Here is a 23,033-nt window from a genome sequence, read left to right on the forward strand (position 1 = left end):
CTGACTAGGTACAAAGGTAGCCCTATCTAGAGCAAATTGCAGAAGTCAAGCCTCGAAGTTACCAGCGCTCTCTCTTGTGGGAGATTGTCTTCTGGTGGACTGGACGTAGGATTTGGGGTGATCCATATCTTATTCTGGGTCAGAGAGCTATAGAAATCGCAATTCCTAATTCACACAATATCTGCATCTCAGAATTGAATAAGGAACTTGGAACTGCAGTATGGACCTCAGGACTACAAAAGAGTTTCAGTCTTGTAGTCCCTACTCCTCAATGTATTGTGTGTCCTGGCGCCAGCAAGCTCTTGAGTGTTTTCAGAAGGAATGGTTTGCACTGAGCCTATGGAGATATGTGGAATGTTTGCTTCTGCTACAGACTACATGCACTCGGTATGTTACAAAAGACAACACTGTTGGTAGAGGTATGGTTACTGGATTTCACAAAGTCCTAGCCATCAATATGGGTTATCTTTAAGTTACAAAAAGGCAAGAAGAGGTCAAGGATGATATACATTTTATCTGAATACTTACATGCTTACTATTTGCTTAAGTTGGCCATTGATAAAAAAAAATTACCAAGAAAAAGGAGTTGAAATTAACACTCAGCCTATTCCCTTGTCTTTCACACTGATGTGTGATCATTGGTTCTGAAATGTAAGGGGACCTTAGAACTTTGGCAAGTGATAAAGAAGAGAGAAGGTCTGCAAAGGGTAAAGTCTAGTGACTGATTCAACAATCAAGGTAAGCAAGAGGGTGGCAATCATTGCTTGATGCACTCTGACATGTCATGTGATTTTGTTGCTAATGCGCCATGCATAGGTCATACATCACACCATGCATAGTTAATATGTCGCTTAGCAATGCATCAATTCCATATTCTGATATTAAGTCACTGCAGGCGTTATTCCATCTTGCCTCCAAGGACCTCAGGTGAAGCACATTGTCTACCCACCCCATGTGAATTCTCACAACAACCTTGTGAGGTAATTCAGGCTGTGAGAGCATGATTGGGGAAAGGTCAGCCTCATTGCTGAGAAGGTTTGTCCTTGGTCTGGTTCCAATACGCTAGACACCGGATTTCAAGTCTGGGTGGATTTAGACAAGCAGAGGGCTGATAGCCAGGCACTTTGTTTGAGAGAGACTGGGGGCCAAAGTAAATATTACCATAAATTCAATTTTACTGAGGTGCTCCCTCAACATTCTATTCCTGTCTGGCACTTATTTTCCCTGCTCTTGTTCTTCTTGCAACCAAATTCTTTTTATGACTTCCTATGAGTTCCTTTTTAAGGTATGAGTGAGTGTGTGTGTGTGTGTGTTTGGCATTACCATAGAGTGCAAATTACAGGGAATCCCATGTCTATCTTTCTGATTAAAATAACTTTGAGAGCTGATCCCAAAGACTGATGGGAGATGATGTTCATTTTAGGGCTACTGCCATTAGAAGACCCCCTAAAGAAAACTTCATTTCTCATGAAAAGGCCTTTTAGAAGAACTATGAGAACACTGCTGCTCTAAAAAGCTGTTGGTGGTAATACACTGTGGCCATTAGCCAATCACCTCCCATATTACAAACCTCAACCTGAAGTGATATCACAAACCCCATACTGGCATTCCTAACCAAACCAGTGTACATAAAAAGTGTGAGGTGGGTGGGTGGAGGGGGAAGGGATATGGGTTCACCTCTCCCTCTCTCACACACACATGGGATGGGGGAAGCAGAAAACACATTGAGTATCAATGTGTCTCACAACCACCTTAATATATCTTTCAATCAGGTTTTCTGACATGTTTGGGAACCTTCTGGTGCCTTTCACATTCTGAGAACCTCTTGGCCCTTACCAGTTTCTGTAAAACTTAGAGGTCCTTTTAGAGCATATCTTAGTGAGGGTCCATTCAGGATAATCACATGTAACTATATGCACTAATGACTTTAAAAAGCCATTGCTTTTAAAAAGAAAAACGTACGTGAATACAAAATAATAAGTGTGTGCGGTGGAGATAATGACCAATTCTTATTCTTCTCCCAAGAGTATCACCTTCCGCTGCTCTTTAAGGTGATGGGGGCATTCTATATTCCCACCACCACCACCATTTTTTGTAACTTTTTTGAGATGGTCATGTAGCATACTAAAACTATGGATGAGTTGGGACTTTGACTTCTCCGAAGGTTATGCTGCTATTCAGATATTGCACCAAAGCCAACCCATCACTGAAGCCATAGAAAGGATCAGTTTGCATACTTGATCAAGAGCACTAGCTCATACACTGAGCATTGGAAGAAGTTATATTGGCAGGAATCCTAAATATATCAGCTGGCTTCAGAAGCCCACTCTAGTAAAGTCTCACATTCCCCATTCTCTTTCTCAGACATGCGATATGGTTCTGGTGGACTATGTTCATCAGCATATGGCACTTTTTACCAGACAGTCTGTGCAAACAATAGTTGTTTGAGTCAGCAGGCATCTGAACTTTGCCCTCCACCAGCTAATAAGATACCAATGATAAATGGATTTGTGCAGCTGAAAAAAACCATGGACTTTAACCAGGTTCATTCACTTTCTGACAGATAATTTTGTTGAGCAATGGGCAGTCTACTTCAGTCAAGCGACATGATCCAATGTATGTTCTGATGTTGATCATATTTCCAAGGGACCCTCAACCTGCTGCACGTGGTAGGAGAAATCAAGAGTTTTCTGTGGAGAGTGAAAGTATTCTGAAGGGCACCCAGGCAGAGGAAGACTCAGAGATGGTCTTCCCTTGAGAGTTGAAATGTTGTATAAAAAACAATTACTGTAAACCCACTGTCATTCAGTAATAATACAAAGCCATAAAGATGATGTTTGTGACTTACATATTAGTAAAAACTGGTGGCAGACTGAGTAGCCATTTTAAATAATACAAAAGTCTCTCTCTCTCTCTCTCTCTCTCTCTCTCTCTCTCGCTCTCGCTCTCGCTCTCGCTCTCATCAAACTATAGTCATTTTCATTCACATAAAAACAGAAATATGAGAAGAGGGAGGGAGGCAGGTGAAGATTACCTCAGGCCCCCACACCAACTCAACTGTCCCTCCCTTCCCCACAGGGCTTTCTGTCATCAACTGCCCTGTGAGACAGAGTCTTATGAGTTACTTTTCATGTTTTTTATTAATGCATTGTTGTTTTGCTTGTAAGACACCTAGGCTGTATATAAACAATTGGAGCAAAATGATTAAATAAACACAAATATATATTAGAAAATAGAATACTAACTGCTGCCAACGATACTAACTGAAACAGCTGCTGTTTTAGCCTTATATATTCACTCCACGGGTTTGAAACATATACTTCTATTGTAAACAGCACTAGGAATAGAAGCCAGCTAAAATGATGTAACACATAAAACCAAGTGCTGATACTTGTTGAGGCTGGGTGTGAATATGAGAAAGGATATGGTATACAATGGTCTTCTATTTTTCATAGGCTATAACAGACATGCTTATGACCCAATACTAATGGTCAAATGACAATTCCCTTACAGAAAATTGTCTGGAAAGTAGAGCTGTAACAACAACAACAACAATAATAATTTATTTCTTACCCACCTCTCCGATTGGATTGAGGCGGGGAACAACAGCAAGCATAAAATACATAACAACCTATTCTATCCCCCATGCTGTTCAACATCTATATGAAGCAGTTGGGTGAGGTTATTAGGGGTTTGGGTGCCATCAGTATGCTGATGATACTCAGCTCTACTTCTCCTTGTCATCAGAGTCAGCTGGGGCTGTGAAGGTGCTGGACCAGTGCCTTGGGGCTGTAATGGGCTGGATGAGGGCCAATAAACTGAAGCTGAATCCTGGTAAGACGGAAGCTCTGTGGATTGGTGGTTCCCAAGTCTGGGAACTGGGAAAGTGACCCGTTCTGGATGAGGTGGCGCTCCCTCTGAAGGTAGCTTGGGAGTACTCCTAGACCCATCATTGTCACTGGATGCCCAGGTGGACTCTGTGGCACGGAGTACTTGGGGTCAGCTTCAGCTGATCTGCCAGCTACAGCCTTTCCTGGACAGGGACAACCTAGCCACAGTAGTGTCAGGTTTTTGTGTTAACTTCAACAGTAATTATTGGCAGAGACTTGCAAACTCAGAACACCTGTTGGTGATTGGGTGAAGTAAGTAAAAGGCTCACTCTTTCACAGGAGTGTGTGGTGTAGGCTGCTGCCAGAGGAGGGAGTATGCTGTTTTGATGTGAAGGGAGGACTTATCAAAGAGAACCGTAAAGCTGTTATGCTTACTTATGTGATTTAGGGTAAGACAGTTACTTTGTTATTATTTGACACTACCAGCCTGGTCTTTTGTTTTTGGAAGACTTCTCTAAATAAATGCATTGAGGACTCAATGCTCACGCTTTCGTTTATTTGCGAACTGCTAGGAGGAATTTGTACCATACTACTAATTCCCCCAACAAGTAGTGCATGCACTGGTAACTTCCTGATTAGACTATTGCAATGCACTCTACGTGGGGCTGCCCTTGAAGATGACGTGGAAGTTGCAGCTAGTGCAAAATGCAGCAGCTAGACTGCTGGTGGGTACATCTTACAGAGACCACGTAACACCGGTCTTAAAGGAATTGCACTGGCTGCCTATAAGCTTCCAGTTGGAATTCAAGGTGTTGGTAATGACGTTTAAAGCCCTAAACGGCTTGGGACCTCGATGCTTGAGAGCGCGCCTCTCCTTATATATGCCTGCCCAAGACCTTAGATCTGTTGGAGGAGCCCTTCTCCGCATCCCACCAATGCAACATATAAGCTATGATGGGACAAGGGAGAGGGCTTTCCCTGTGGTGGCACCCTGACTGTGGAATGCCCTCCCCTTGGAGGCCCGATTGGCATCGACATTGATTGCATTTCGACACCAAGTAAACCATGGCTTTTTAACAAAGCCTTTGATGGTTAAACTCACTGGCACATTGTTTAACTGCTTTTAAATTGTATGTTGTTTTAACTTGGATCATAGTTTAATTTGTTTTTAACTGTGCATATTTATTGTTTTATACTGTATGTTTTTATCTGTACGCCGCTCTGAGATCTTAATGATATGGGATGGGATATAAATGTTTTAAATAAATAAAAAGATTAAGGAAGCTATCCTGATGATGATGCTTGTAAGGCTCCGAATTCAGAAGCTTGTGGACAACTTATGTAGAACGCTTTTTGCCTCAGTGGTCCTCCTGCTCTGCCTTTCAGCTAGACAGACTTTCCCAGTCAAGGTTGCCTTTGTGCCCTCAGAGAAGTAGCCGGCACGGTTCTCTTTGCACTGGCTGAAAGGGGGAGCATGGATTCCTTGATCCATGGTCAGAGCACTCTTCCTGACCTTGGATCCAGGAATCCAAATTATCCTATGGCTCCCCAGACTCTGCATAGGGGCCATAGAATTCCTGCCTAATTAAATGATTTTTTTTAACAGCCTGACAGCTCAGTCCTCTATGTGTCTACTCAGAAGTAAGACCCACTGTGTTCAATGGGGCTTTATTCCAGATGAGTAGGTACAAGTTTGCTACCTCGGACTTACTTCTGAGTAGACATGCCTAGGATTGCACTGCAAATAGAGAAGAGCCATGTTAAAAGGTCCCAGGTTCAATTTCTGGGACATCTAGATAGAGGTGGGGAAAACTCCTGTCCAAAAACATGGAGAATCACCGCCAGTCAGTATAATTTAATTTTGGATTTATTTAGTTATTTATAGGCACCTTATAACAAGAAAGAATAATATAACAACAATAAGGATAATAAAAAAAATCAGCTTGATGCTAAAACAGATTAAAAGTCCTGGAAAATTAGGTTTTCCACTAGCACCGAAATGATGAATGCCAGGTGATGCTCTCTGGGAAGGACATTTCAAAGGATGTGCTTCACTTGGTGGTGGCCCTCAGAGAAAGACTCCCAAATATGATTTCAGGTCCAGGTAGGTACATGTGGAAAAAGGCAGTCCTTCAGGTACTGTGGTGAGGTTCATAATGGTCAAAACCAGCACCATTTTTTTTAGGGGGGGGAATGCAACACCCCTCTAGAATAGGAACAGGTCAAACACTACATACTTGGGCAGATGAACACTTACTAACAGTACCTCTGTCTTGCCTCAACTGGGCTTCAGTTTATTGGCCCTCATCAAGAATATTACCATATGCAAGCACTGATTTAGCACTTCAACTGCATTAAACAGGTGAAGTAGAGTTGGATGTCATCTGCATATTGATGACCCTTCACTCCAAATCTCTGGACGACCTCATTCAGCAGTTTCATCTAGATATTAAAAAGCCTAAGGGGGATAGAACCCTGTAGGAACCCAAACCATAAATATCAAGGAGTTGGTCAGAAATCCCTGAGCTGGGTGTTCTGGCTGGGCTCTGAGCTGACGGGAAGCAGATTGCAATATGACACTGACTGGCAGGGCAGCGTAATAGGTAGGGCAGAGACATGTCTGGTAAGATCAGGTAAGGCAGTGTCACATGTGTTATGGCCAAGGAAGGTGCTACACAGATTCTGGCTTGGACAAGGCAGAAGCAATCAGGACCTTGGACAGAAGAACACTGTGAGAAAAATGGCTGGAGTACTCACCCATGGAAAGGGAGCTGTTGCTTCAGCAAGCTACACAGGACTTCTGAAGCCTAGTTACACAGGCCTAGTCCTGCTGTTGCTCTCCCCACCCCACCCCGAGCTGTCTGTGCCCTTAAAGGGCCACTGAGTAGTTCTGCAGTCGCTGGCTCCTACATGCAGGGGTGATAGGGGCTGCTTTGGGAGTGGATCTTCTGAATCTGAGAAGTTCAATACAGCAACATACTCTGGCCTGCAGGGACTCTGAGTGGAGGATAGTGTTTCTTTAAGAGGCACATTCTCCCTATCTGTGTCCTCCTCTGTGCTTGAGTGTGGGTCAAAGCCTGAGTACATGGCTAGCAGCACCTTCTGGAACTGGCCATCTTTCAGATAGGAGTAGAACCACTGAAAAGTGGTTTCCCCAACTCTCAGCCTTTTAAAAAGAATAGTATGGTCAATGGTACCGAAAGCTGCTGAGAGATCCAGGAGAATCAACAAGGTCACACTCCCTCTTTCTCTTTCCTATCAAAAGGGTGACCTTTCGTGCTAAAACCAAGCTTGAAATGGATCCAAATATTTAGTTTCAGCCAAGAGTACTTGGAGTTCGCTGACAATCACTTGGCTGAGCACTTTGACCAGGAAGGGAACGTTAGCCACTATTCAATGGCTGTTCATATCTTCTGGATCCAGTAGACCAATAGTCTGATTTGGTAGGTTTCCTTCGTGTTTTTCATTTTTGGTAATACAGTCCTGTTTTTCTTTTTCCAAATATCTAAAACAGTTAATCCGCCAAGCCTATGTGGCTGGAATATGCCGTCAGTAAAAGTTGTATGTTCTGTAAATATTTACAAAAAAACAAAAACGCTTTACCTTTTTAATATCATCTTTTTTAGTAGATTATTACTACACATGGATTAATACCGATCACCCAAGTACATGATGTGGCCTTAAATCAGCAGTAGCAATGGGAAGGCCTTCCGAGAAGCTTATTGTATTGCCATGGCAACCTCTTTGCCACCAGCTGAACGTTCGGTCAACATCAGAAATGGATGACAATGGATGACTGACTGAAGGCTTAGAGCACTAGCCTCCCAGACAACATGAAGGTACATAGGTAATTCTAGTTACTTTACAAAAATATATAAACTGACTTTCTATCAAGGTGGTCTATTATTCTTACTTCGATTCTTGTAGTAGATAATGAGTCCTCACAGTTACCATTCCTTTGTCCACACTAACCTGTCTTTTCTTGATGGACCCTTCACTTCCTTTCATGAGACATTGTCAGATTTTGACATGCACAGTTTACATACCAAGAGCCTTTTGACGAAGGGCTTTTGACAAAAGCAGAGCAGCATAATATTCAGAATCAGCATCCACTGTCCCTGTTATGTGATATTCACATCTTAGAATCTTGAGCATCTTTTCAACCCAATCCTGAATATATTAGTATTCCAAAGACTCTGGAAATCCCTTAAAAAAATATTACTTACTTTTATGGTTATGGGGAGAACGTGGAATATATAATCGGCATGTTTTAACACTATGCTTTATTTGTCACACATCCAAAGCTTTGTCTATACTTAGGCCTCAGCTAGATCAGGGGTTTTTACTTAGATGGCCTTGCAATTTTATGATTGCAAGATCATCGCACTGGTCTACACGTGGTGCGCGACATCACAGCCACCAATTTTTTGTTTTAAAGAAGAAGGAGTGCACGAGCGCTCATGTGCAGAAGGTAAGTCTTTTTTTTAAAAAAAATTCCCCGCTCCCCCCCACCCCACCCTGAGGAGCTCTGTGGCCTGTGCCCAGCTCCCGGCTCCTCGCGGTTACTTGCAAGGAGCCGGGACAAACTGTGACGCCCGCCCACATGTTCCGCGGTCCCGGGATCAGCCTGAGACTGTGGAAAAAGCAGGCTAGAAGTGGAGGGCGATATCCCTGGGTAAGGGAGGGATCATCCCTCCCTGCTCCCAGGATCCTCTGTGCGTCATGTGAATGCACAGGGATGATCCTGGGGATTGCCCCATCTAGCTATGGCCTTAGAAAAGTGCCCCTCACAAAACCAAATTTCAGAGTTGTATTGGAAGGAATGGGACACTGTCTTGCTTGACATCTTCCAATGCACGGTGTTTTTATTTGCAAACACCTTAAGGCTGCAATCCTATACCCACTAATCTGAGTGGAGATGTATAGAATTACACTTTCAGTGTTTTTAACAAAATATTTAAAAGTAGCAAATTGAGACTGCTAAGCCATCGCTCTACCCTTCTCGAACAAAGATTGTTTCTGGGAGACAAAAGTTGTCTGAAAAGCAGCATAAAAACAGTAAATAAATAAAACAAAGGTTGCTCAAAAGCGATCCTTGCTTTGACAGAACAAGTAATTTATCATATCATTTCTAAAATGCTTAATGTGTATTAAGAGTTTCATGATAAATATTTGCAACGGCACTTGCTCACAGGCTTACAGTACAATAAGATGGAGGCAAACGGAATGTGGAAAGGGAGGGAAGAGGCTGTCATTCCTGGGCAAAGGTGAATAAAATCAGAATTTCATCCTGAACATACAAGGGTATCATGTTTTATTAATCTGATGTAATCTTAGTGAAAGGAAATAAAGTGAATCATAGCAGGCAGGCTATGGATATGATTAATCTTGAGCACAAAAAAGTCTTCTGAGATAGGAACACCCAGCAGGATAATCCACAAAGCCAACAAATACAGTAATGGAGATGGACTACTTAAGGGGATATAAGGAATTAGCTTGATGTTCCAAGACAAAAAAGCGCAACGTAGGATGCAAAGCCTACATGAAGATTATTCGGACTGAAAAACAGGGAAACATCTAAGAAGCAAAAAGAGAATTAAGATGTCTATACATTTAAAAATGAATGCTACTAGAGCAAATACTTACATTTATAATTTAGTTTAATTACCTTCATCCTCCTAACTGATGAAATTATTTGGGATGTAATAAAAGCAATAAATAAATAAAAGGTTAAGCCTAATAGGCCAGTCCTTAAACAGCTGTTTTGCTGCAGTTACAGTTGGACATTAAGCACACACAGATAATATTTCACAACTGTGAGTATACTCATGCACAGGTTGCATAAGCAGAAAACATTTAGTTATTGGGTGGATTGGAAATGCAACAAATAAAGCTTCCCACAAGCACAGAATCTAAGGATCCTCTGATCTGCCCAAGTATTGCTCAAGAACCTGTCTGTGAATTTAAAGTTGTGCCTCTTACACCTTCACCAGTTCTTAATTATACAACTTCTTTGCATAATCTTAGGACAAAATAAATAAGAGTAGTTAGGAAATGCAAGGCAGGTTTATCCATTCCCTAATCACACATACAACACTGGTGCAGAACTACAACTGGTGCAGCCCACCCAGAGGACTAATGTTTGCAGGAATTTTATATGGTTGAATACAACATTGGTCACAGAGAATGAAAATTATGAGCACTAAATGTGGACTCCAGAGGCATTCGTAGAAAAGAAAAATGGTGGATGGCTGCAGCTCAGCACTTCATTTTGAAGTGTGCCAAACCACCTAGAAAAATGAAGGTAGGTTGGTAGGGGGGTGTTCTGGGGGGCCAAAGAGGGTGGTGAGGCGCTAGAGGGGTGTTTTAATATATGCTGTGTTTTGCCTGTTTGTGTGGCACATAATCTGGTTTGTTTTGGTATGTGTTTTATGTGGGGTTTTGTGTGTAGCGTGTGTGCAGTTTATTTTACCGGTGTCCTGAGATTGGGTTTTTTGATGGTGTGTGTGGCCTGGCTTTTGTGTATGTATTTTGCCTGAGTTCTGGAGTGTGTGTGTGTTGGGTATGGTGTCTGAGTTGTCTGGATTTGGTGTGTTGGGGGTACTGTGTTTGCCTTCTTGGAAATGGGTGTTTTGTGACTGTCCATGCCCCCTATGGCAGCCATTTTGAGCGAGTGTCACAACATTCTCAAAATTCCAGATGTGCTCACCAAATCCAAAAGATTGGGGATCACTGATGTAAACTTTAACTGAAGGTAATTCAGTACTAAACTTTGCAACAATGACTCCCATCACTGTCAGTCATCATAGTCAAGCTTGTCTCTGTCTGGAATTTTTCTTTTTTTCCTTTTTTTTGAGGACCCTAATAAGTTTCTAACAAATCCTGCAGTTCCTGAAACTCTGAAACTCAGAATGAAAATTCTTGCCCCAGTCCATCAAAAATGACTCAACCTTCCGTGCATACCCCAATCTGCCTCAAATCTTTTATGGCTAAAAATCTTGGGAAAAATATGTTTAGAACTTACTGAAAAAGGAAAGCATGGGGAATGAATCAACAGCATATCCAAATCTGCTCGAACCCTTTTATGGTCAAATAACTTTGAAAATAGCTTTAGTGTAATTGAAAATGGAAATCATAAGAAAAATTATGTAAACAGCATGAAGTAATATAATTAACAATGTTTGCAAAGAGGCTTTAGGTTTACTTTCTACCAGTTCAATGTCCTCTGGGGTACTTCCTGAGAAGCAAAACATCCCTCTTCGTTGCAAAGGATAAGTCTTCTTTGTCATTCATCACTTTCAGAATGCCCTTCACTCAATAACAATTTTCTGTTGTTAAATTAGTTATCATCTTTAACTTCAAATTGTCTCCTTGAATGGGTTTTGTTTTTGGGTACCAGCAGTGACTACAGATCAACATGGCCAGGGAGAATACATGAGGAGAGGACAGGTCAATGTGGAGAACAAGTTGCCATCACAACTGACCACGCCATGAAAACTTCAGAAGGGAAAGTAAAGGCCCTAATGGCTAGTTCAGGTAACCAGTGCGTTTTGCAGCCTCTATTTGTAAAGTTAAGAATACTTAGCAGAAATAACTTGGAGCACACTGAGAAGAAAGGCTATGCTTCAACTACCCTGATAATGGTGACTGATATGGGGATTGTCCTCCAATTAACTCATTTAATCTTTATATAAGAACTCTTGTCTTGGTCAGTAGGCCTAGATAACATAAGGCCCATGTGGGTCTGGAGTTACTGCCCTGTTGTCATACTACCTGACTTCAGGAGAAAAGCCTTATTTATTATTTAATTTATTAGTACATTTCTAATCTCCCCAATAAGTCATGTTCACTGGGCAGATTACAATCACTTAAAAAAAACAACCTGGTGCCATTTTAAAACAGTTAAAAATATAAAATAAAATAGAAATATTTAACAGAATAAAATACAATAAAATAATTAAAAACCACAGTAGGTTATTGAGAAAGGAAATTTTGGGGGGGAAATAAGTAAACAACATAAAGTTAGGTTAGCAGGTTAGGTATAGCTCATAGGTCCTATGGCATAGCTCTTTTCTGTGGGGATTTGGCGGCTCAGTTGTATAGATCTGGAGTCCCCAATGTGGTGCCTGTGGGTGCAACTATGCCCCCAGATACCTCCCTTGGCACTTTGTCCCTCCTGATTTTTGAAGCATTTCATTAAAAAACAAAAAACAAAAATTACCTGGAAGTTGGAATACTGCAAAAAGTTCCTGCTTCTACTGCCATCTTTATTTCCAATAAAAAGTTACGCTGGGAAGCGGTTGGGGTGAATGTGTGTGTTTTGCTAGTGCTCTCTCTCTCCGTATATATGTTTTGCCAGGGTTTGGGGTTGTGATACATCTTTGGCCTGGGTTGTGTGTATTTTGCCTATGTGTTTTTTCAAGCATCACTAGTTCCCATTCCGGAAATGGGCATTTTATTATGTTTTACGGGGTCAAATATGTGATTTTGCATTTGGGACTGAGTTCCCAAGTTTGTCTCGTGCCGTTCTAGTTCATGACTTCTTGTATACCGGAGTGTTGTCAGTTAGAATTACTTGATATGAATTACCTTTCCTATCAACTGTCATTCTTTACACTTCTTTTGAAGCGTAATGATATGTAATGGATAAATTAATTTTTATACCCACGTTGTGTGCAGCATAATCCTAATTGTGGCTATTCACAAGTCTCACTCAGTTCTATTTGAAAACACTGAATGGGCAGCTTATGTTTGGGATGGGTAGCCCATCCTACAAATGTAAGAACAGTCATGCTGGATCAGTCCAAGCGTCCATGTAGTCCAGCATTCAGAGTAGCAAATCAGCTACCTTGTGGAAAGCCCTTAAGAGGGACAGGAGTGTAATAGCACCCCTCCCACTCCTTTCCCAGCAACTGGTATTGAGAGGCACACAGTCTCTAATACTAGTAGTATATATCCATCTTTACTAGTAGACATTGATGGCTGTATCCTCCACGAATTCATTTTTCTCTGTATTTTTTAAATTGAGGGAAAATATGGTACTCAATAAAGATCTTTTTTTAAAAAAGTACCTACTTCCCTTTTATTACGGTTGCATAGGATGGCCGCCTTAAATTAGTGAGTGGTGTTCTGTAGCCTCTGAACTGAATATTTAAATTTGAACTTAGTTGTGTGCTTTTTTTTAAAGGCAATATAAATATTATTTACCAAAATACCATTTACAAAAGAGGCACAGATGGTTCCTCTTTCATTTCATGGCTTTTTGACATGTTTATAATTTCATCTATATACCAGCCCCCTTCTATCTATTTGCCAATAGAGGATAACAGTTCAGGATCTGATGAACAGAACTGGGCCTTATTTTAGAAAGCTGTTTGATAAATCTGTTTGCTTTTACGGCTGCAATCCTAAACACTTTTACTAGGGAGTAAACCCTTTTGAAGACAGCAGGACTTACCTCTGAGTCCTGATGCATAGGATTGTACAGTAAGGCTGCTGTACTTTATCCACTTACTGGGAGTAAGTCCCATTGAAATTAATAGGATTTATTTCTGAGTAGACATAAAGGATGCAGTTAACGACATAAGATTCCTTGCTGTTTTAGCTGCGATAGACTCACACCACTACCCCTCTGGATTTTCTTAGTGGAAAGCGACTCAGCGCTGTATTCAATGCCAACCCTACTTAGAATAGACCCATTGACATAACTAGGACACTGGATCAACGCATTCATTACTTCTTTTGGGCAACAAGTCATTGCATAATGACTGCTGCGATTAAGCCCACACGCTCTTCTCTCCAGCTTTCCCTAAGCAACAAGAGCAAAATATTATTGTGTGTGTGGTCCCCGATCCAGCGCGCTAGATCTGAAACTGCCCGAGGAGGAGGAAAATAATAAATAAATAAGAAAGCGGCGAGCTCCGCCCCATCAGCCGACCCTCGCTGCTGAGAGAGGCGCCGCCGCCGCGGCGGATCATGTGAGAAGGTTGAGGCGTGTGGAGGAAGCCGCCTGGATCAGCCGCCAGCCATCTCGCGAGAGGTGGCTGCCGGCGGGGTGGTGGCCTCTGTGCATAAATTGCCGGGGGAGGCACGGGCAGTAGCAGCAGCGGGGCTCCGAGGAAGGGACCGGGGGTTAGTCCACTGCAGCGGATCCAGCGGCTCTCGCTCTCTTCGCCGGGTGAGTAGCTGCAGCGCCTTGCCCTTGGCGCCTGCGGGCGGAGGCGCCCTAATCTACTCGCGTGGGGTCGGTGCATATTTTAAGGCTGGAGCTGTTTGCCTGGCGCGGGTGGGACTGACAGCCCGGCGCCTTGGAGCACAACCCCTCCGGATGCGAGGGGCAAAGGGCTGTCAATTTGATGGGGGGGGGGTCCTCCCGCCCCCGCTTCTGAGACGTCCAGTCCTGCTGATGGGCTTGCTTCTGCTTTTTTGCTCATTCTTGCACGCTCTCTCCGGCGCCTTGAAAGGGCCGGGTGGGTGGGGTGCCTTCACTCCGCAGCGCAAAACCCCAACGTCTTCCTCTTTTCCTCCTGGAATATATCAGGCGTATATTTAAAAAAATAAATAGCAACAATAAGTTATCAGTATCTCGTAAGGACTGGAGATTAAAGAAACTGCTGGTCGAGGAGTCATTAGGTTCTACTTAGAGTATACCCATTGAAATGAATGGGGCTTAAGTTAGACTGACACTGGATGCTGCATTTCCCCCATCCCATAGTTGTAATGGTATGGCAGCAAGGGTTCTTCTTGAACCCCCACTCTGTGTATGGAGGGTGAAGAGTTCGATTGTGTGATGTAAGCTCAAGTATAAAGGATTGAGCCTGCTGTCAAGAGAAACTTGACAAGAGAATTGAAGTCTCTGGAAGGAAGTTGCGGGTGCTTGGAGGATGTTGTCAAAGCGATTTTACCAGAAAGGTCCCCCCCCCCCCCCCGCCAAAATCTGGCCTGCGATGTACAGTAGTACCAGTTTTTGTCAGTGGCTGTGCTGAACCTCAGGGGGTGGAGGGTCTTTATATTCGATAGGTCATTCTTACAGAAATATAAATGGCTGCATATTTGTTCTGAATAGAGACAAATAATACTGCAATGTAATTAGAGAAGACTGAAAGCTTTCATATATGAGCTTATTGTTTAAGTAGATTTTTGTTCCTCCTACTTGTAGTCTAAGCTCATTTATTCTTTTTGCTGTCAGCTAAAAGTGAGTGTATACTAAGTTCCCCCTGTTCATATGCTTTCACCCATCTAGAGCATCAGCAGTATTCAAACCCCTGAATTACCCCTAATTTGTAATGGCTGAGAGGAAAAAATTGTTGCAGGGGTTACTGTAGAAGAGGTTTATTCTTACATTGCATAAAATATTGATGGAATAGGAAAATTGGGTGGATGTATGAGCATTTGTAATCTGAAATACAATGCCTTTAGTATTAGAACAGAATATGTATGGTGCCTGTAGTTATGCTTGACCAATATAGATGCAATGGGTGCTGTTTTTTGAGTGATTGAACATAAAAGGCGCATTTGTCCCATTGTCTGACTACAAATTAATCACGTACACGTCATTGTCCATAAAATGGTGTGTTCTTACCCTTTTGGAGGACTCAGATGGGACTATATGACAGGGAATTCTGCCTGGCATTGATTATCGACTTTTAAGAGGAACAATTACATTTTAGGGGCTTTTTAAAAAGCAAAACAAAATCAGGATTGCTGTAATAATGTCTACATCTTAGCCAAAGCCTGCTGTAGGATGACATTTTGCGTGCGTAATAGCAGGATAAATGAGAACGGAAACAAAAACATAGCCTGTCAATATGGGATCCCATATTGGCAACTTGTGCTTTGCTAGAAGAATATTCCAGAGTGACTCTCTTGATCATAGAACAATGATGTGGTCTCATAACGCAGATGGTGTTTCATTTACAGAAGCATACTGCCACACCCAGTAGTGGCAGTAGAGGGATATTTGCAATATACTGGCCAAATTGCACATTATCCCTATGAAGAGTACCAGTTAGAAGAGTACACTGCAGTATATGCAATCGGATTTGTGTGTGTGGCTGGGATGTAACTCCTTGGTATTGTATTTATGGCACAGTCTTAGCTGTAGAATGTGTGCATAATGATTTATCATTGTGGATTATATGGACTTGCTTGGCTTTTATTACATTAATTCTAGAAATCAGAACCTTAATGTTTTCTCTGAAAATATTTGTTTTCATTAGCTTAGTGTAGATTACTAGGATACAGCTCCCATTTCAAATATACTAGTTGTAATTTAAACTTTATTTTCCTAACTTAATGCTTCTGCATTTTGCCTTGGTAAACGAGCCAAGTTTTGGACAGAAGAAAGGTCAAGTGGTCTCAAAATTGTATGTAAGTACATAGTTTGCTTAACGCCCCTGAAGGATGTCTATGGCCAATTTAGTTTATGCCTTACTAAATGAACAAGTGAGAGTAGTGCAGGAATAATAACCTTGAAATTATTGGGTAATTGAACAATGTCTAGGAAAGATTTGATTTCCGACTTTTAAATTTTGGGTTTTAACTTTCCATTCCATTCCATGACAAGGATTTTAGTAAATGAATGAGGTGATTACATCATAGCAGTCGCATCTTGTGGAAGGTTAATTTTTTATTGCAAGTCTCAAAATTTAATGTGTGTTCTGCCTTCCAGACTCTAAAACATTCAAGACCAAAACATGGCAGAAGTGGCAACTGATGCACAGCAGGTATGTCTGAATAAGCCAAAGAATGTCTGTTGCTTACCCAAGAAGAAATGTGGGTTATTAAACTGTCCTATCTTCTGTCTACACAGAATGTGGTTTCCAGGGTTGCCAACCTTCCCCTGGTGAGTTCCACCTATGACATGGTCTCCTCTGCTTATGTCAACACAAAAGATAACCATCCCTACCTGAAATCTGTATGTGAGATTGCGGAGAAAGGAGTGAAGACCATCACTGCAGTGGCCATGACCAGTGCTCTGCCTATCATCCAAAAGCTGGAGCCACAAAGTAAGGCATAGCCCTTTTCGGTTTTTTCTTTAACAGCTTCTGCTCATCATCCTGTTAAATTCTTCCTTCTGATCCATTAAGCAGTTCCAATAATAATAATAATAAAAAAATATTTCTTACCTGCCTCTCCGTTTGGATCGATTCTAACACTTAATTTCCAGTGCTTGGCTAGCCTTGCATCTTTGGAATTCAGTTTCTTGAACTGCATTCAGTATAACTTCAGATTGGTAACTCACCTACTGGAGTGTTGCTTTTAGGCAACAGGCTTGTAAGTAGTTACTTGCCTGGTTGTCTTTGGCAAATAGAAATTGCTTTCAGGAGACCAAGCAGGGAAGGATTTGTACATTTTTGTGTATTTTCAGGATGTTGTAACACAAAAATAAAACGTAGGCTAGCAATTTGTATGAGCTTATTTCAGTGCTGTCCTAATTAGTATTTGTATATTTGGTTCCCACATCTCCAACATAATGATTTCTGGCTTATTCTGTGCAAGTGCAATTCTTATTTACTTTGTGCCTTTCTATTGTATTCAAGGTGGCTAACAACTCGAGCAGTATAAAAGCACAAACTTAACAATATACAATCACAAACCTAATAACCACACACCAACTTTTTAAAAAATCTAAAACAAATAGAACTAATTAAAAACACAATTTTTTCACTTCCCAAAGTCCTCAATACAAGAGAGCTGGTTTTGCAAAGGAATGATAAAAGGGAGGGGTAGCATGAAGCTGTTCTGTGGAGCGTTCAAAAAGTTAGATGTCACTACTGAAACGAAAAGGCCTCGTCTCCAGTTACCAGCTTCCTGACTTCTAAATGTGGGACACTGACCAAATGTCTCTACTATTGAGCCCTGCAAATGAACAGGCCAATATGAAATCGGACATGCCCTCATGTATCTTGGTTCCAGGCTACTTCTTTTAATTAGTTTGAGACTTGCAGCATCACTAAAAACTGTTTATTTATTTATATTTTTAATCCACCCACTAACCAATGTTGTATCGATGGATTACAAACAGTTAAGACTAAAATGCCTTGCAAACAGTTAAAACTATAAAATGCAATACAAATATTTAAAAGAACGCAAGACAACAGATAGCACAAGAATAGATGAAGCAGCCATAAAATGTTTTACTCCACGGAACCCTATAGTATCCGCTGCGGTTTTGACTTTTCTTCCTGCTTGCATAGTGAAGGCATTCCTAAAGTACTGCAAGTAGTCCCAGACAGGCCAGATGACTCTGCTGCCTCGTTTCTGTCGCTTGCTTATCATGCCCCCATCTTTCTTTAGATTGTAACTTGTAAAATGCTCTGTGCGCAAGCCAAGTCACTGGAGCAGCAAGGACACTGGAGTTAAAATGTTTTCTCCACTTCAGAATTTTTTCCTAAAATATATGGTTTAGTGAAAATACAGCTGCTGAAAGGAACTATAATGCCTACCTCACTGAAGGGCAGTTACTGATACGTATCGCAAGCTTATGAGCAGCTAATACTGAACACGAGCTTTTAAAACTAATTGGCTGTGGTGAAATTCAACTTCTCATGACTTGTTTCTATGGAACTTTGATTTGTAAGATGCTTAATGAGTAAAAAGCCCGTTGCTCAACTTCGTTGTGGCCTGACACTTCACCCAGTGCCAAGTTGTGTCTTCTGTTCCCCTTTCACTTACTTTCTAAATGCCTCATAGTTAAAACTTGGCAGTTCATATTTTGTACTCCCTTGCCTGGGTGTCTGCTAGGGGAAAACCTATTCTTGTAAACTGGCAGAGAGCCAGGAAATGCTTCATCACTTTCGAAAGGGCTCTTTTAACTTGCTAGTGAGACAGTCATGATGGACTTTGTTCTCCACATACTAGAGAAGAATACTTCCTGTTTCTTCACTGTACGAGAAGCTGAACTAGCTTCTAATACTTTCCCAACTTTGCAAGGGATCTCCTTAATGGTTGTTCATCTTTTCCAGTTGCCGTTGCCAACAGCTATGCTTGTATAGGACTTGACAAAGTTGAAGAGAGGCTGCCTATACTCTATCAACCGACTGATAAGGTAAGTTATTTAGAAGTATTTTTACCTAACTTTACTGATATTGACTCAAAGCTGAGAAGCTCTTGAACTGAAAATTACACCAAGCCAGAAAAACAACCCTAAGGACTGTTTTTCTAGCCAAGTCAGAAAAACAACCCTATGGGCATGTCTACACTAGAGGGAGGGAGTGGGGAGGATTGCAGACTTACTGGCCTCCCTGGGTACCTTGACAGCCATGCCTCCATTTTTTAAAAAAATAACAAGGAAGAAGAGCGCACTTGCGCTTCACTGCAAAAAGTAAGGGTTTATATTTTAAAAAAAAGCCTAACCCCACTCCTTACCCACGATGGGCATGGACTGCTGCTGTGCAGCTCCATGCCCATTTCAAGTGCCCCGCTACTCGTGTGGAGGATGAGATGACCTGGGAGCAGCGGCCCCACGGCCCGTGCTCCCAGGATGGTTCCAGAACTGTGGAAAAGTCAGGTTTTCCACGGTTCCCAATATTCCAGGGAAAGTCCCCAGTCGTCCCGGGTTCCCTTGTGTATCATTTGCACTCACAGGGACGATCCAGGGACTACCCTGGGATATAGAGCTGGTCTAGACATGCCCATAATCTCTTTAATGCTGGGAAAAGTATACAGTAGGCCTGAGGGTTAGAATATCATGCTAAGAGCAGAGAAATGTGGTTGAACTTTACATCTACTGCTTCATGCATGGGTTGGTCTCATTCTCTTCTATGAAAGCAAAAGTTCTGCAGATCCATATGGACTACTTGTTGCATACATGGAGTATTAAATTTTAGCTTTCTCTGCTGTGGCACCGCAGTTGTGGAATACCCTCGCCTTGGAAGACTGACAGGCGCTGATGCTGGCTTCATTTTGGCACTAAGTTTAAACATGGATTTTTATCAAGGCCTTTGAGGGCTAAATTCTCTATGGTTGCACATAGTTTTAATTGTTTTAATTGTTTCTATTGCTTTTAAAAATTTCTACCGGATTTAATTTAACAATTTAATATGTTTTTAGCTGTTTATATTATTTATGGTTTTACAATGTTCTGATTTTATCTGTACACCGCCCTGAGATCTCAGTGATATAGGGCAGGATGCACTGTGTAATCTGTACAGCACCATGTACATTGATGGTGCTATATAAATAAATAAATAAATAAATAAATAATAATAATAATAATAATAATCCCTCCGGGTGTTTGCACCCACTGGATTTTGGAGATGCTGTATCCCAGGCATTATCGTCAAAACTAGGTACAGCTAAGAGGGTTTGCAAACTCTGTATGCAAACCCTTTTACACTTCAGTCAACCAAGTTTTAAAGGATCATTTAGGCCAAACCTGCCTAAGACCAGATATTGGATCATTTAGGTCAACCCTGCCTAAGACCAGATATCCATGTTTTATCCTTTAAAAAGACCTTTGTCCAGATAGACTTCTTTTTAAACTCTGTAGAGGTTTACAAAGCTTAGAATTCTAAAATTGTAGACTACAACGATTAGTTGATTTGTTTGTCAACATTTTAGACATTATAGTAGCGATGCATGTTTTTTTGTTTATAAGAAATGCTTGTTGGAGAGGTGTGGGGTACCCTACTCCAGATGGCAATGGTTTCGACTACTGCAGAAATCTTGCACATCCCGAATTTGACCATCCATTTGGAGCCCCTCTGCTTCACACTGCAGAATCTTAAAATTAGTGTCACCACTTCTTGCATGTCTCTTCAGTGAGCAGTGAAGCATCTGTAACAACTTCTTCTTCTTCTTCTTCTTCTAGGTAGTTGCTAATGCAATGGATGTAGTTGTTGGTGCAAAAGATGTTGTAACAACTACTGTGACTGGTGCCAAGGATACTGTTACACATACTATTAATGGTGTTGTTGACAAGACAAAAGGAGCAGTGCAGGACAGTGTGGAACTGACCAAGCTGGTTGTCAATGGCAGCATCAACACTGTTCTGGGAAGTCGGGTGGTGCGTCTGGTGACCAGTGGAGTGGATACTGCACTCAGCAGATCAGAAACTCTGGTAGACCAGTACCTCCCACTTACAGAAGAAGAGCTAAGTAAGTTCTCCTCAAAGGCCAAATCTGCTTTGCAATTAATAGGCAGATTAGATTGATCCTGTTGTGAATACTTTGCTATTTCATAGATAGACACTGGAGAAGAAATAACTTGTCCAACTTCAGTGGCTATAGAGAAAATTAAACAAGAAGAATGATTTCTTTATTATTGAGTACTGTGTTGCAATTATTATTATTATATTTATTAGTATCCCGCCTTTGCCCAATACTGGACCTCAATGAGAAACATGTTGTTGTTTTTAAGAGGGTGGTTCCATTCTGTGGTCAGTTGACAGTGTGGCTTACATGCAAGCTTCCTAACATGGCGTTGGAACTGTGGTCAGTCAGCCCAATATTGTGAATTGTGTCTCTTGATGTCAAACAATAGAGTTGGAAGTAATAAGCAAAATGGCACCTTTAGAACTGCAAATTGTATGGTACTGACATCCAGTTGAAGCGACTTGTTCTTTTGACTCTGCAGAAAAAGAAGCTACAAAAGTGGAAGGATTTGAAGTTGGAGTTCAGAAGCCAAGTTACTATGTTAGACTAGGATCTTTGTCTTCAAAGGTCCGATCACGTGCCTACCAACAGGCCTTAAACAAAGTTAGAGATGCTAAGCTCAGAAGCCAAGAGACAATTTCTCAACTCAATTACACAGTTAATCTGGTAAGTATGTTTCTTAGTAGATTGGGCCTAACTCTGATCTTTTCGTACAAGTTAGCTTTGGAGCCGCTTATTGCATATTTAGTGTCTGCCATTCCACTTTGTCTTTATTCTTTCACTCCTGTCTTTTTATTTATGGATGCGCCTCAGGTTTCATGAACGTTTTCAAGGCTGGACCACCACTTAGGTATTAAATAGCCCCAAAAGTTTTACTAGCTAACCTGCCGGCACACATGTACAAAGAATAAAAATGGCCTTTTATTCATTTAAATGAAAAGATGTTTGGGTTGGGTTTTTTTTTTTTAAAAATGAGGCAATTTCAAAGGAACATTCTTGTCCTTCTTTCCTCAAAAGATCGTGGGAGGAAAATCTTTGCCCGAACAGATACTACTTACTATTCCCCGCAAGGTTTTCCAGCTGAATGCAAACATTCCCACTCTGTCTGGTTGCTCAGTTTGAGCCAGGGTTTGACTGCGGAATACCTTTCAGTGCCAATACTGAGCTTGAGTACATATGAAATGGGATGCTTCAGAATGTGTGAGTGCTTGCCAACTCACTGAGTAATACTATAACCAGTCCACATACATCAAAGAATGGGAAAAGTCTGGCACTGAGCTGCATACAAAAGCCATTTCTCCTCCTCAAAACAGTGATCGCTACAGTTCCTTTCTCAGACACAAGTAACAACTCACTAACTTTCCTTCATATCTCACTTCTTAGTTATGCTGTGCACAACACAAATGGAAGATAATGCTAATACTGGCTTGGGCTGTTGAATGAGTCTCACTTTAGATGTGAGAGAAGCTACAGTAGCTGCTCTCTAGTGCGAGCTGAAACGTTGCTGCTATATTGAATATATGCAATAGTTTTTGGTTTGGCTTTTTAAAAGGGACCAGCATATATATGCTGGAGACTTGATGTAAACCAGGGGCTTGGAGTTGGTGCTGCTCTGGGGGGGGGGGGGGGCATTTCTGCTAGCCCCAGGTGAATAAATGAGATTAGCTGCAGTTTGTTGGTTCAGATAACAGGACAAGCTGCAGGGAAGCAAAAACTGAACTCCTTGCAGCTGCAGGGTGCTGGGGAGAGGAGAATGTGATTTGCACCATGGTATGTATGGTTTATTGTTCCATTTGAATGCAAGTAATAAACACGGGAGTTGATGAACAAGTGCCTGGTGATTCTGTCTCTGGAATTCTCTGGTGAACTTGAGTGTTAACCAACGCTGATTGCTTTTAGCATGGAACCTGTCCATATGAATTAGTATTTTCCCAACACTGAAGAAAAAGTTGGCTTGGATTTTAATTTCTGCGGGCAGAGTTCCCTGTTCCCTGAGCAGCTTTCCTGCTTCTCCCTCCCTGCGTGCCCCAAAAACTGTTCCTGGGGAGTTGAAGGACATTCCAGCACAACACACAATGCGATGCATGGGAAGGCAGCAAAAGGGGAA

At 41.6% G+C, this 23,033-nt stretch overlaps 1 protein-coding gene across 4 annotated transcripts in view; it reads left to right on the plus strand.

The window, feature by feature from the left end:
* Positions 1-23,033, plus strand: part of PLIN2 (perilipin 2) — a 51,115-nt gene that overhangs the window by 15,289 nt on the left and 12,793 nt on the right. The window contains exons 1-6 of one of the 4 annotated variants that reach the window (XM_063129228.1): positions 13,923-14,007; positions 16,501-16,555; positions 16,642-16,837; positions 18,797-18,879; positions 20,644-20,929; positions 21,408-21,592. In XM_063129228.1, the coding sequence (XP_062985298.1) occupies positions 16,526-16,555; positions 16,642-16,837; positions 18,797-18,879; positions 20,644-20,929; positions 21,408-21,592 (780 nt within the window). In that variant the 5' untranslated portion in view covers positions 13,923-14,007; positions 16,501-16,525. Of the gene's footprint in view, positions 1-13,922; positions 14,008-15,882; positions 15,902-16,499; positions 16,556-16,641; positions 16,838-18,796; positions 18,880-20,643; positions 20,930-21,407; positions 21,593-23,033 lie in introns of those variants that run through there. The other 3 variants (XM_063129231.1, XM_063129229.1, XM_063129230.1) reach the window with 3 other exon arrangements.

The sequence above is a fragment of the Elgaria multicarinata genome, chromosome 6 (assembly GCF_023053635.1).
Source record: "Elgaria multicarinata webbii isolate HBS135686 ecotype San Diego chromosome 6, rElgMul1.1.pri, whole genome shotgun sequence".
NCBI lineage: Eukaryota > Metazoa > Chordata > Lepidosauria > Squamata > Anguidae > Elgaria > Elgaria multicarinata.